At 44.5% G+C, this 14,483-nt stretch overlaps 1 protein-coding gene across 1 annotated transcript; it reads right to left on the reverse strand.

Annotated features, from left to right (window-relative positions):
- Positions 1 to 11,357: 11,357 nt before the first annotated feature.
- Positions 11,358 to 13,377, reverse strand: LOC105605373 (TAF5-like RNA polymerase II p300/CBP-associated factor-associated factor 65 kDa subunit 5L). Its single transcript, XM_027962808.3, has 2 exons — positions 12,737 to 13,377; positions 11,358 to 12,658 (listed from the first exon to the last, which is right to left on the reverse strand). The coding sequence occupies exons 1-2, from the start codon at positions 13,371 to 13,373 to the stop codon at positions 11,529 to 11,531; spliced, it is 1,767 nt and encodes a 588-aa protein (XP_027818609.2). The 5' UTR covers positions 13,374 to 13,377; the 3' UTR covers positions 11,358 to 11,528.
- Positions 13,378 to 14,483: the final 1,106 nt, after the last annotated feature.

Consider the following 14,483-nt stretch of genomic DNA (forward strand, 5'->3'; position numbering starts at 1 on the left):
AGGCAAGAATACTGGAATGGGTTGCCATGCCCTCCTCCAGGGGATCTTCCCCACCCAGGGATCGAACCTGCATCTCTTATGTCCCCTACATTGGCAGGCAGGTTCTTTACCACTAATGCCACCTGGGAAGCCCATGGTGACTGGCAGAGGATATTGTTTACTGTGAAGAAACCCATATTGGGCTTTATATTTTTTCTGTGCCATCTGATGATGTCTACACATTTCTCCAAAGCATCTGGGTTGAGAGCCTTGGAATCCCTTTCCTTCTGTGGCCTGTGTTCACCACCTCAGTCATTTGGACCTAAACTCTGTTCGTACAGACTGGCACGGTCCCCCAGTGAACCACCCCTGCTCTCTAACAGCTGGAAGTATGAGTTGAGGATATCACCCTTGCAGGACTGCTCACCCTTATTGAGAACCCAGATCAGTAGAGACAGAATACATATCTGCGGGGTCCTAACCAGACCTGGCCCTGCTGTCAGCCCTCTTAGTATCTTTTGGCCTTTAGGTTCTCCGAGGATTGAGAACTCTTAATCATAACACTAGCAGGGGAAAACGAGAGCTTGAGAAAATCAGGAGTGCCTTTCTTTTCTCGGTTAATATTATTAAACAGAGTCATAAATTTCAAGACATCAATGCATTGATTGAGATTAGCCACAGGGACTTTGATATCACTCCTTTTTAAACTCTGAAATCTATATTTCATATAGAAAAGCATATAAAATATGTATGTAGAATTTAAAGAATAATTACATGAACACCAGTGTGCCCACTTGTAGCTTAAGAAATAAAACATTGCCAATATTTCGGCAACCCCCAGTGGTCCTTTCCTGATGGCATAGCCCTTCCTACCTGCTATGGACTGAATAACTGTGCCCTCAAAATTCATATGTTGAAGACCGAAAGTCATGGTATTTGGAGGTGAGGCCTTAGGGAAAGTAATTAGGTCTTGAGGGTAGAGCCCTCATGATGGTTATTATGTGATGTGTGCTAAGTTGCTTCAGTTGTGTCCAACTCTCTGCGACCCCATGGACTGAAGCTCACCAGGCTCCTCTGTCCATGGAATTCTCCAGGCAAGAATACTGAAGTGGGTTGCTAGTTCCTTCTCCAGGGAATCTTCCCAACCCAGGGATCGAACCTGAGTCTCTTGCATTGGCAGGCAGGTTCTTTACCACTGTGCCACCTGGGAAGTCTCTTAATGGGATTGGTAGCCTTAAAAGAAGAGGAGGAGAACTGGCCCTCTCTCCACTTTGTGATGAGAAAACAGCCCTCACCAAGAACCACCTCTTCTTGCACCTTGATCTCAGACCTCGCAGCCTCCAGAACAGTGAGTGATAGAGGTTTTGTTTTTTAAGCTAAGACACCACCCCAGAGGTAACTGCTATTTTGAATCTTGTGTTACTTGTTTTCTTTTTCCCAACTTTGAATGTGTTCCTGAAGAATTTAATCCTTTGCCCACTTTTGCCTGCTTTTGAAGTCCGAGTGGAACTATTGGGTTGGCCAGAAAGTTTGCTTGGGTTTTTCCATGTTACAGAAAAAGTCAAACGAACTTCCTGACTAAAGCTGGCCAAATATTGTAGGTAATCATCTGTGACTCTCTTTCTTTGCTCTCTACTATGTGTGTGATATTCACCTGTGTTGAAGCATGCAGTTCGAGTTTGTTCATCTTCATTGCTGTAGAGCATTTTGTTTTGTGCCAGTCTCAGCCTATCAATAACCAGTGCTGTGGGTGGACTGGCCCTTGGGGGTTTTATGATGCCATCAAGAGGCCCTTCAGCAATAACCATCAGAAAACGCTGAAAAAATTAAGTTTTATTACTTACAGGACCTGGAAATTACACAGAATACCTGCTTTTATTGGGGTCGAGGTTGGGGGCCTGGGGTTTTGAGGGCTCACTCGTTAGTGGTGAATTTAAAACATAAAAGGGGGAATTTAAAGCACAGGAAGACAAGAGTACAAATGGTCAGTTATTGAAATCAACCAAGATCTCTAAAACAAAGGAACCCGGAGGGGGTGGAAACAGGGTTTGGCTGGTGATGTATTTATTCAAGATAGTCCTCTTTGGGGTTCAGTTCAGTTCAGTCCCTCAGTCGTGTCCAGCTCTTTGAGACCCCATGGACTGCAGCACGCCAGGCCTCCCTGTCCATCATCAACTCATGGAGTTTACTCAAGCTCACATCCATTGAATCAGTGATGCCATCGAACCATCTCATCCTTTGTCATCCCCTTCTCTTCCCACCTTCAATCTTTCCCAGCACCAGGGTCTTTTCCAGTGAGTCAGTTCTTTGCATCAGGTGGCCAAATTCAGACTTAAATTGAAGAAAGTAGGGAAAACCACTAGACTATTCAGGTATGGCATAAATCAAATCCCTTACGATTATACAGTGGAAGTGACAAAGAGATCCAGAGGATTAGATCTGATAGAGTGCCTGAAGAACTATGGACGGAGGTTTGTAACATTGTTCAGGAGGCCGTGGTCAAGACCATCCCCAAGAAAAAGAAATGCAAAAGGCAAAATGGTTGTCTCAGGAGGCCTTACAAATAGCTGTGAATAGAAGAGAAGCAAAAGGCAAAGGGGAAAAGGAAAGATATGCCCATTTGAATGCAGAGTTCCAAAGAATAGCAAGGAGAGATAAGAAAGACTTCCTCAGTGATCAGTGCGAAGAAATTGAGGAAAATAATAGAATGGGAAAGACTAGAGATCTCTTCAAAAAAAATTAGAGATACCAAGGGAACATTTCATGCAAAGATGGGCTCGATAAAGGACAGAAATGGTATGGACCTAACAGAAGGAGAAGCTATTAAGAAGAGGTGGCAAGAATACACAGAAGAACTATACAAAAAAGATCTTCAAGACCCAGATAATCACAACGGTGTGATCACTCACCTAGAGCCAGACATCCTAGAATATGAAGTCAAGTGGGCCTTAGGAAGCATCACTATGAACAAAGCTAGTGGAGGTGATGGAATTCCAGTTGAGCTGTTTCAAATTCTGAAAGATGATGCTGTGAAAGTGCTGCACTCAATATGCCAGCAAATTTGGAAAACTCAGCAGTGGCCACAGGACTGGAAAAGGTCAGTTTTCCTTCCAATCCCAAAGAAAGGCAATGCCAAAGAATGCTCAAACTACCACACAATTGCACTCATCTCACACGCTAGTAAAGGAATGCTCAAAATTCTCCAAGCCAGGCTTCAGCAATACGTGAACCGTGAACTTCCAGATGTTCAAGCTGGTTTTAGAAAAGGCAGAGGTACCAGAGATCAAATTGCCAACATCCGCTGGATCATGGAAAAAGCAAGAGAGTTCCAGAAAAACATCTATTTCTGCTTTATTGACTATGCCAAAGCCTTTGTGTGGATCACAATCAACTGTGGAAAATTCTTCAAGAGATGGGAATACAGACCACCTGACCTGCCTCTTGAGAAATCTGTATGCAGGTCAGGAAGCAACAGTTAGAACTGGACATGGAACAACAGACTGGTTCCAAATAGGAAAAGGAGTACGTCAAGGCTGTATATTGTCTCCCTGCTTATTTGACTTATATGCAGAGCACATCATGAGAATCCCCATGGACAGGGGAGCCTGGAGGGCTACAGTCCATGGGGTTGCAAAGAGTTGAACACAACTGAACGATTAAGCACATACATGAGACTCTCATGCCCTTCAAATTTTTTAAAAAGATTTTTTGAAATGAATCATTTTTAAAGTCTTTATTGAATTTGTTACAGTATTGCTTCTGTTTTATGTTTTTTGTTTTTTGGCCGTGAGGCATGAGGGATTGTAGCTTCCTGACCAGGGATTGAACCTGCACCCTCTGCTTTGGAAGGGGAAGTTATAACCACTGGACCACCAGGGAAGTTCCCCATTCCAATCTATTTTTTAATTGATAAAAAAATATGTGAGATATATGTGTATGTACATATAGTCTAGTAATCCTATTAATGGACTTCCCAGGTGCCACTAGTGGTAAAGAACCTGCATGCCAATGCAGGAGATTTAAGAGACGCGGGTTTGATCCCTGGGTCAGAAGATTCCCTGGAAGAGGGCATGGCAGCCCACTCCAGTATTCTTACCTGGAGAATCCCATGGACAAAGGAGCCAGGCAGGATCACAGAGAGTCGGACACAACTGAAGTAACTTAGCATGCAGTGTTATTAAACTCTTTTATTGGTTTTGGTTTATACGTGCATAGTTTAGGCTTTTTTTAGAAACGTAAATCACATCCCCTGTAAATAATGATACTTGATCTCTTTTTTTCTAATTTGCCTTATGTTTCTCTTTCATGCCCTATTGCCTTGACCAAGACATCAGCACAGTATTAAATGAAAGTGATGAGTGAGCCCCTCACCTTGTATCTGAACATCAGAGACAGGGCTTTTAGGATGTCCTCATTGACTATGATGTTTGTTATAACATTTCATATTAGATTGAAAAATATAAAAATTGGTGGCATTTGACCATTTCTGACTTACAAAAACAGCAGTTTCATATATTTTAACATAATAGTTGCTCTTATCAGGTTAAGGTAGTTTCCTCCTATTCTGATGTTTCTTAAAGATTTGGAATACTTTTTTTTATATTATGAATGGTGTGGGGTTTTTTTCAAATGCTTTTTTGCAATTATTGAGTTGACATATTTCCATGTTTCTTGTTATTGTTTGATTTCTAAATAATAGAGCAGTCTTATGTTTCTGGATTAAACTCAATGTTTCTTATTTGATATTTTGTATTTATAGTCTGTAATGAACATGTCCTGTGAATTCATGTTGACTGAATTATGTCCTGTGACTTTATTTTATTGTACTGTGTGTTCAGATATTACCTGTGCCTGTTTGCTTTCTCTTTGCTATCTATAATTCTGATTAGTTTCTCATACTATTCTATGTATCTTATAACCTCTCTTTCACATTTTCCTTACTTTTGTCTCTCTCATGCATTCTGATTAATTTCTTCTGATAAATATTCCAAAGTCCCCTTTTGAGTTATTTATTTTTAACTCCTAAAAGTTCCGTTTCAAATTTGTATGGCTATTTTTCAAAATTTCTTGTTCTCTGCATGCATGTTTAAAGTTATTCATTATTTATTTTACTTTTATAAGCTGTTTTTAGTCTATAACTAATATGTGAAATCTTTATAGGTCTGTTTCTCCTTGCTCTTATTTTTTTCTACAAATTCTCACTCATGGTACTATACTTTCCTACCTTCTTTTTCATGATTTCTTTTGCCTCTTGCTTGTATTCCTTAAAAAATTTTATGTGCTGGAATTCTTGGAGATTTGGAGTAGAGTTCCTAGTGTAGAGAACTGACTTTTGCTCTCATCTGTCAGCTGTGGATACTTATCCAGCCTGTCTAAAACTACTAGATTATTGGTTTCAGGTTTTGTTGAACACCCATATGTGTTATAAGAAATGTGAATTGGGGCTGTCTAGGCTCCAAAGCAGCGGGGAAGGCAATGGCAACCCACTCCAGTACTCTTGCCTGGAAAATCCCATGGACGGAGGAGCCTGGTAGGCTACAGTCAGACCCGACTGAGCGACTTCACTTTCACTTTTCACTTTCATGCATTGGAGAAGGAAATGGCAACCCACTCCAGTGTTCTTGCCTGGAGAATCCCAGGGACAGGGGAGCCTGGTGGGCTGCTGTCTATGGGGTCACACGGGGTCAGACACGACTGAAGCGACTTAGCAGCAGCAGCAGCAGGCTCCAAAAGGGCAGCTTATTATTACATCTTCCTGAGGGAATCTCCTCTCTCTCTTCTCAGTACAAAGATTTAGAGAGTAATTTTCATTGCAGTTCCTTGAGACTATAACCCTTTGGGTTCCCAGTGTTATGATGAGGACTTTTGTGTAGACTCTGCCTTTTAGGCAGGCCCTTGGTTTCTTCTCCTGTATTCATGCCCCAGAGAAGTGTGACACTGAAGTTCAAGTTCACATCAGTTTGGCCACTACTCTCAATGTCAAAGACTGCTTTGGTGCACTACTTACCTCTCTGGGTTTCTATCTTATTGCCTATGTTTTCCTGTCTTTCTTGCCTGCTATCAGCTCTTTTAATAACTTTTTTAATCCAGTATTTAAAATTTTTCTCAGCAGGAGGGTCAATCTGAAATATTTTGTCTACCGTATTACTGGAAACTAAAGTCCAGAGGTAATATTTTTTGCTTTCTTACTGTATAACTGGTTTAATTTTTTAAATTAATTGGAGGATAATTACTTTACAATATTGTGATGGTTTCTGCCGTACATCAACATGAATGGGCCATAGGTATACATGTGTCCCCTGCATCCTGAACCCCCTTCCCACCTCCCTCCTCACCCTATCCCTCTAAGTTGTCCCAGAGCACCAGCTTTGGGTGTTCTGCTTCATGCATCGATCTCGCACTGGTCATGTTTTACATATGGTAATGTATATGTTCCAATGCTATTCTCTCAAATCATCCCACCCTCTCCTTTTCCAGAGTCCAAAAGTCTGTTCTTTACCTCTGTGTCTCCTTTGCTGCCCTGCATGTAGAATCGTCAGTACCGTCATTGTTAATATACAGTATTTGTCTTTCTCTTTCTGATTTACTTCACTCTGTTCATACACCTCATTAGAACTGACTCAAATGTGTTCCTTTTTATAGCTGAGATATTCCATTGTGTATATGTCCCACAACTTCCTTATCCATTCATCTGCCGATGGACATCTAGGTTGCTTCCATGTCCTGGCTATTGTAAACAGTGCTGCAGTGAACACTGGGGTACATGTGTCTCTTTCAGTTCTGGTTTCCTCAGGGTGTATGTCCAGCAGTGGGATTGCTGGGTTGTACGGCAATTCTATTCCCAGCTTTTAAAGGAGTCTCCACATTGTTCTCCATAGTGGCTGTACCAGTTTGCATCCCCACCAACAACATAAGAGAGGGTTCCCCTTTCTCTACACCCTCTCCAGCATTTATTGTTTATAGACTTTTTGATGATGGCCATTCTGACTGGTGTGAGGTGATACCTCGTCATTTTGATTTGCATTTCTCTAATAATGAGTGATGTTGAGCATCTTTCAATGTGTTTATTAGCCATCTATATGTCTTCTTTGGAGAAATGTCTGTTTAGGTCTTTTGCCCACTTTTTGATTGGACTGTTCATTTTTCTGGTATTGATAGCTGCATGAGCTGCTTGTATATTTTGGAGATTAATTATTTGTCAGTTGTTTCATTTGCTATTATTTTCTCTCATTCTGAGGGCTCTCTTTTCACTTTGCTTATAGTTTCCTTCATTGTGCAAAAGGTTTTAAGTTTAATTAGGTCTGATTTGTTTATTTTTGTTTATATTTCCATTATTCTGGGAGGTGAGTCATAGAGGATCTTGCTGTGATTTATGTCAGAGAGTGTTCTGCCTATATTTTCCTCTAAGAGTCTTATAGTTTCTGGTCTTACATTTAGGTCTTTAATCCATTTCAAGTTTATTTTTGTGTATGGTGTTAGAAAGTGTCCTAGTTTCATTCAGTTGACCAACTGACTACTTTTCTATTGTGATACCTATCATTAAGTCAGTGAATATAATTAGCAACCCTTAGACTCAAACTTGGGGTTTCCCTGGTGGCTCAGATGGTAAAGAATCCTCCTGCAATGCAGGTAGACCTGGGTACCATCCATGGGTTGGGAATATCCCCTGGAGGAGGGCATGGCAACCCACTCCAGGATTCTTGCCTGGAGAATCTCATGGACAGAGGAGCCTGGCAGGCTACAGTCCATGGGGTCATAAAGAGTCGGACACAACTGAACGACTAAGCACAGCACAGCACAGGCTCAAATTTACTTATTTCCCCAGGGAAGCTGAGACAGAGCCACAGAGGGAATCATATATTAATATATTCTGCTACTTAAGCAAGATGGTATCCTACTCCATTCTGGCCCATCATTTGGCAGTGATGAAGATCATACCCTTGACTTTGCAGAGGGGTCCCTAGAGAATCTCTTATTCTCTTCCCCAAACAGTGTTAAGCATTATACTCAGCCCTCTGGATCCCTGGGTCCTGCATTTGCAGAATCAACTAACTGCAGATCAAAAATACTCAGAAAAAAAAAAAAAAAGTAGAACCAATTCCAGAAAAGTAAAACTGGAATTTGCCACACACCAGCAACTATTTACATGGTATTTACATAGTATTAGGTATTATGAGTAATCTAGACATGATTTAAAGTATATGGCTGGCCAATTCATGTTGATGTATGGCAGAAACCATCACAGTGTTGTAAAGTAATTATCCTCTAATTAAAAATTAAAATTAAAAATAGTATACGAGAGGATTGTGTAAGTGAAATGAAGTCGCTCAGTTGTGTCCGACTCTGCGACCCCATGTACTGTAGCCTGCCAGGCTCCTCCGTCCATGGGATTTTCTAAGCACGAGTACTGGAATGGGCTGCCATTTCCTTCTCCAGGGGATCTTCCCAACCCAGGTATCAAACCCAGGTCTCCTGCATTGCAGACAGGCGCTTTACCATCTGAGCCACCAGGGAAGCCCAAATTCTACAAATACTACACTGTTCATGTAAGGGATTGAGCATCCATGGATTTTGGTATCGTCAAGGGTCCTAGAACCCATCCCCCTTGAATACAGAGGGATAAATGTATTCATATGGTGCCTGCCATGACTTATAGCTTCCACTTGTAAGATTTCTTCTCTCCCTAACCCATGTCCAGGTGTGTCTGAATCAAAATGCTCAGTGGTAATCAGACAGGGTGATTCTCCTCCTCCCCGCTCCCTGCTAGGGCACATGGAACAAAGTATGAAGATAGTTTTGGTTGTCAGAACTTAGGGTGACTCAAGGTGGAGCTGCTACTGGGATCTAGTGGGCAGATGCCTGGGATATTACTAAACAGTCCACCCAACAAAGAATTATCTGGCTCCAAATCTGTATCGTGCTGAGCTTGAGACATGCTGGGAATTGATGAACCCAGGTTTTTCCCATAAGAGGATGAATTCCTCAAATTGTAGGTGACAGAAAATACATCATCAGCCAAAAGCAAAAATATGACATAGCAAGCTAGCATCACCTCTGGGCTGAGAGAAATCGTTCACAGAAATATTTAAGCAGTACATGTTTCAGTCATTGCAGTGCATAAAACTGTCTTTAGGAACATGGACACAGTGTGACTTACTTAAGTAAAAAAGAAAAAAGTCCCAATTTCCAGTCCTGTTTCCCATAAGAGTGGAAAAATCACTAATTGTGTGTTAAATGGTTAAGTCAGGGCATGTGAGCTAAGTCACTTCAGCAGTGTCTTGACTCTTTGTGACACTATGGACCGCAGCCCACCAGGCTCCTCTGTCCAGTCCAGAACAATTAAAACTTCCACATTGACCAAAGGTCTCCCAGGACACCCATGTAGTGATTTGACTGAAATCTGATTATTAGAATTGCTGAGTCAGTATACATCATGAACAATTTCAGTGGCTTCCATTCAGGAGACCATTTTCCCTCAGAAAAATATAATTCACTAGCACTTGAAAAACAAAGAGATATTCTTGAAGTTGATTCAGTCACATTTTAAAATTGATGTGTAACTTAGGACATAAAATATATAAAATTTCAATGATTCTGTACCAAATAAGATTGTACCAGCAGACTTGCTGAAGTCATTAATGAGAACAGATGAAATAATTTCTAGGAGAATAATCAGAGTTCAATAGAGAAATAAAAACACCATGTATAACGTAAAGGGTTTATTATGGGGCTTATTGTGGGGATGGTAGAGCAGGTCACGTAAGGCTATTTTCGCTGCATCTAGTGTTGAGCTGGCAGTTTAGCCAGACCAGCAGTTGGAGGTGAGCTGGGCATAGATGATACCAAAGACAAATGAGAAGCTGGATCTGTCTCTTTCAACCTCCAGCCTCAGTGCTGTGGGTAGCCTTCAGGAGAAGCTGGCTTTGCCATGGCACTGCATGTGTGCTTATCCCAGAGAAGCTAAGGAGGGAAGCTGTGAGGAGATGCAGTGCCATGGCAAAAGCAGCTTCTGAAGGCTACCCAAAGCACTGAGTACTGCCCCTGGCCAACAAGGTGAACCAGCAGATCAGTGGCAGCTCTCCTGGTACTCTACAGCGGGATTGTAAATATAGCAGCTAAAATAGCTGCTGCTTATCTTCTTTTTTAAAAAGATTAGTTTATTTAAATTGGAGGATAATTGCTTTATAATATTGTGATGGTTTTTGCCATACATCGACATGAATGGGCCACAGGTATATATGTGTCCCCCCATCCTGAACCCCCCTCCCACTTCCCTCCCTACCCCATCCCTCTGGGTTGTCCCAGAGCACTGGCTTTGAGTGCCCTGCTTCATGCATTGAACTTGCACTGGTCATTTATTTTACATATGGTACTATACATGTTTCAATGCTATTCTCTCAAATCATCCCATCCTTGCCTTCTCCCAGAGTCCAAGTCTGTTCTTTTTTAGAAACTAAATATATTTTAATAAAAAACAAAATACAAAATATTTTCAGAAAACAGAAATATTTAATCCTTTTCCCACAAATTAGAAGTCACTTCAGCCCCAGAACGTAGTTTTCGATGCATGTATTTGTATGCATGTGTTTCACAGACTGTTCATTAAACTGCTATTGCAAAGCAGAAGGTGGGCGGGACCATCTCAGGAGAAAAGATGTTGGAAAAGCCACACCTCGGAATCATTTGGAAATTTGACATTTTCTAAGTTTATCTTTTGACTTCTCATTTCTAAGTATTTTCATTTCTTTACTACAATCTGTCCTTTCAAGAGAGAGAATTGTTAATAGAAGTGCAGACACGAAAAGAATCTTTCCCACCCCTGCTGCAAGAGCCCGACTTTCTCAATCAAACCCACCCACCCCCTTCCTGAAACATGTCATCCGGAGTAATCTGTCACCCAGAAATTTTCCCTTTCTCCCAATACACTATGCGACCAAGTTCTGTGACTTCCCTGCACCTCTAAATTCCAAGTATCACAGCCAGTGCCAGGAGTAAAAACGGAAAGATGAGAGCAGCAAAGGCCCCCTCTGCCAGTGCTAGCTTTCTTCTCAAGAATAATTATAACGGTAATCATAAAAAAAAAAAAAGCCCTGGTTCTCTGTAATTAGGGAAAAGGAAAGGGAAAAGGAAAGGCATTTGCCAGGATAATGCTGCCCCACTACATCCCACCCCTGCATGCCTATCAGGATGGAGTCCCTTCACCCAGTAATCCTGCAGCACTGCTCCTGGCCAGGGCATCTGGCAAACATCCTCCAGCCAAGTGCAGCCCTGGCAAGGCGAGGACACCTTGGCACCAAAGACAGGAAGGGGCCGCTGGAGGACACAGCAGCATCTCTGGGATTTCTGATCTCCTGTTTGTTCCCCGTTACCACCCTGCCTCCCCATGTCCTTCCACACCTGGGGGCTGAATGGAGGGTGGTGGCCTCGGGACATCTTCGGGGCAAGAGGGGACAAGGGGAGTCTTACAGTCAGTGATTCCATCTGTTTGTCCCAAGACTTGCTGTCTGGAACCCTTCGCACTGCCCAGTCCGTTACCTCAAAAGTATAAATCAGTGTTCCTGATTTTCTTCTCCGATTCCGGTCACCAGCAGGCGGTTGCCGGCCATGAACTGCACATTCAGCACATTGCTCATCTGGCTGGTGTAGACGCCCAAGAGCTCACTGGATGAGCCATTGGCGGGCGTGCTGTTGTGCTTGCTCTTGATGTCCCAGATACGCACGGAGTTATCCATGGATGCTGATGCAATCAGGCTGCTGTCCAGGCTGAAGGTGACGCTGGTGATGTCATCCGTGTGGCCCTGTAGCTCTTTGTAGAGGGTCCCAGATGCCAAGTCCCACAGCTTCAGCAGCTGGTCCTCGCCCGCCGACACCAGGTACTGACCGTTGGGGGAAAAGGCCAGACAGCGCACGGGGCCACAGTGGCCTGTGAAGAGTCTCAGCGAGTTCCCCTGCTGGGCACTCCACAGCCGCACCGTCTTGTCTGTTGAGCCCGTGGCTAAATAGTTTGAATTGGGGTGGAACTTGACACAGTCCACATCCGCCAGGTGCCCGGCGTAGATTCGCAGTGGGTAAGTCCGATCAAACGACCACAGCCGCGCCGTGCGGTCGTAGGACGCGCTGGCAAAGAACAGGCTGTGCGGGCTGATGTCCAGGTCCCACACGGGGTAGGCATGGCCCTGGTACAGCACAGTGTTAGTGAAGCTCTCCAGGTCCCAGTACCTGATGGACGTGTCTTCAGAGCAGGAGAGCAGCGCCGAGCTGTCCGGGAGGAACCTGGTGCTGTACACCGGCCCGCAGTGTCCCTGCAGAACCTTCATCTCCTTGGCTGTCCTGTCCTCCTCGTCGACCTCGAGTGTATCATAAGTCAAGTGGATGCGGGACACGTCTACTTGATGGGGCTTGGATTTAAACTTGGAAGTCAGACTCCACAGTTTTATACGGGAGTTGTTAAAGCCCGCAGCGAGCAGGTTGTTGTCGGGGGAGGCCTCCGCCGTGTTCAGCAGCTGCTCAGTGTTGTAGAAGGTGTAGGTGTAGATGGTGGTGAGGGAGGGGGGGCCATCCTGGATGCGCTTGATGGTCTCCTGAAGGATGTCCAGATCCTCCTCTTTCTGCAGGATGTACATGGGCAGGTCGGTGGGCTCCAGGCCACTGCCCTGGCCTCTGGAGGAGCTGCCCTGGCCTCTGGAGGAGCTGCCCTTGCCACTGGAGGAGCCGCCCTCGCCACTGGAGCAGCCGCCCTCGCCGGTGGAGGAGCCACCGCTGGCATAGAGCTGGTAGTCCATCCTCTCGGCGGGCTGCACGTCCAGGTGGATGTGCCAGGTGAGGACTCTGCACAGCGCGGTGTTGTTGTCACTCTGGAGGTAGCAGAGAAGGTAGTTGTAGCTGTCTTCCGGCAGACGAACCACGTACTTGTTGTCCAGGAAGGCCCGCAGCCGGAAGTTAGACAGGATGTCTTGGATGGTCTGGGTGGTCTGGAGCTGCTCAATGACGTCCTTCTGGCTGGCATTCTGGAGAAACATTCCATGGAAGCGGCTGTAAAAGCTTTCCACTGTGCTCTTTGAACTGTTCTGGACCAGGTCGAGATGGAGGTAGACAAAGAGAGGGTAGAGGAGAGGCATCAGTTCGTCGCTATGCTGGGAGGCAGAGTCCATGAGAAAATCCCGCAGCCGTCCGAACTGTACTTCATATTGCTGGGGGTCTGCCTGGCAAGGGGCTGCAGACACTGTGTTGGCACAACCCGATTCTGACTGGACTGCGAGGCTGGTAGCCATATCCTGGACGCTCTGTGACAGTCGCAGGCCTTGCTTCGATGGGCCGTCCCCACCCCGGTACTGCCGGCGTTTGAGGTAGCAGGACACGGCCGTCTGCATCTCCTCGGTGCGAAACTGCTCCATGACTGAAGATCCCAGGCGGCTTCCGCTTCCTGTGCCGGCTGCTGCCGCCGGGGTTACCCCACAACCACTTCCGTCTTTCCCGGCAGGCTCAGCCACCCCCTCCCCGCCACCATCCCATGCCGCCCCTCCCTCTCCCCCACCCCCGGCCGTCCCTCCGTACCCATCCCTCTCCTCCCCCACCGCCTTTCCCCACACCCCCATCCCCAGGTTGTGGCTCTGGGCAGCCACCTCCTGACTGACTAATGTGCAGAGCCATCTCTGGCTGGGCCAGGCCATTGGGGCCCAAAAGTCTGTTGTTGTTTTTATATATAATTGATGTATTTATTTCAATTGGAGGATAATTACTTTACAATATTGTGATTTTTTTTTTTTTTTTGCCATACATCGACATGACTCAGTGACAGGTACACATGTGTCCCAAAATCCTGAACCACGCCCCCCCCTTCCCACCCTATTCCTCCTGGTTGTCCCAGAGCATCAGTTTTGAGTGCCCCGCTTCATGCAAGGAACTTGCACTGGTCATCTGTTTCACATATGGTGATATAGATGTTTCAGTGCTATTCTCTCAAATCATCCCACCCTCACCTTCTCCAACAGAGTCCAAAAGTTTGTTCTTTAAGTCTCTCTTTTGCTGCCCTGCATATAGGCTCATCATTACCATCTTTCTAAATTCCATATATATACGTTAATATGCAGTATTTGTGTTTCTCCTTCTGACTTACTTAACTCTGTACAATAAGCTCCAGTTTGACCCACCTCATTAGAATTGATTCAAATGTGTTCATTTTTTAAAATATGTGTTCATTTTTATAGCTGAGTAATATTCCACTGTGTACATGTACCATGGCTTCTTTATCCATTCCTCTGCTGAAGGATATCTAGGGTGCTTCCTAGCTATTATAAATGTTCACTGCAAAAGCCGGTTCTTTATGTCTGTGTCTCCTTTGCTGCCCTGTGCTGCTTAACTTCTTAACTTCTAAATCTCATGGGGCTTTCTCTTGTGGCCAACCCCAGTCTACTAAGATCACGGCGTCTGGACCCATCACTTCATGGGAAATAGATGGGGAAACAGTGGAAACAATGTCAGGCTTTATTTTGGGGGGCTCTAAA

Source organism: Ovis aries, chromosome X, assembly GCF_016772045.2.
Source record: "Ovis aries strain OAR_USU_Benz2616 breed Rambouillet chromosome X, ARS-UI_Ramb_v3.0, whole genome shotgun sequence".
Classification (NCBI taxonomy): domain Eukaryota; kingdom Metazoa; phylum Chordata; class Mammalia; order Artiodactyla; family Bovidae; genus Ovis; species Ovis aries.

Excerpts from the sequence above, each read along its gene's own strand:
- LOC105605373 (XM_027962808.3), bottom strand. The coding sequence starts at position 13,373 with ATGGAGCAGTTTCGCACCGAGGAGATGCAGACGGCCGTGTCCTGCTAC. Across the intron at positions 12,659-12,736 it reads CTACCAGCTCTATGCCAGCG|GCCAGGGCAGCTCCTCCAGA; the intron begins GTGGCTCCTCCA and ends GCTCCTCCAGAG.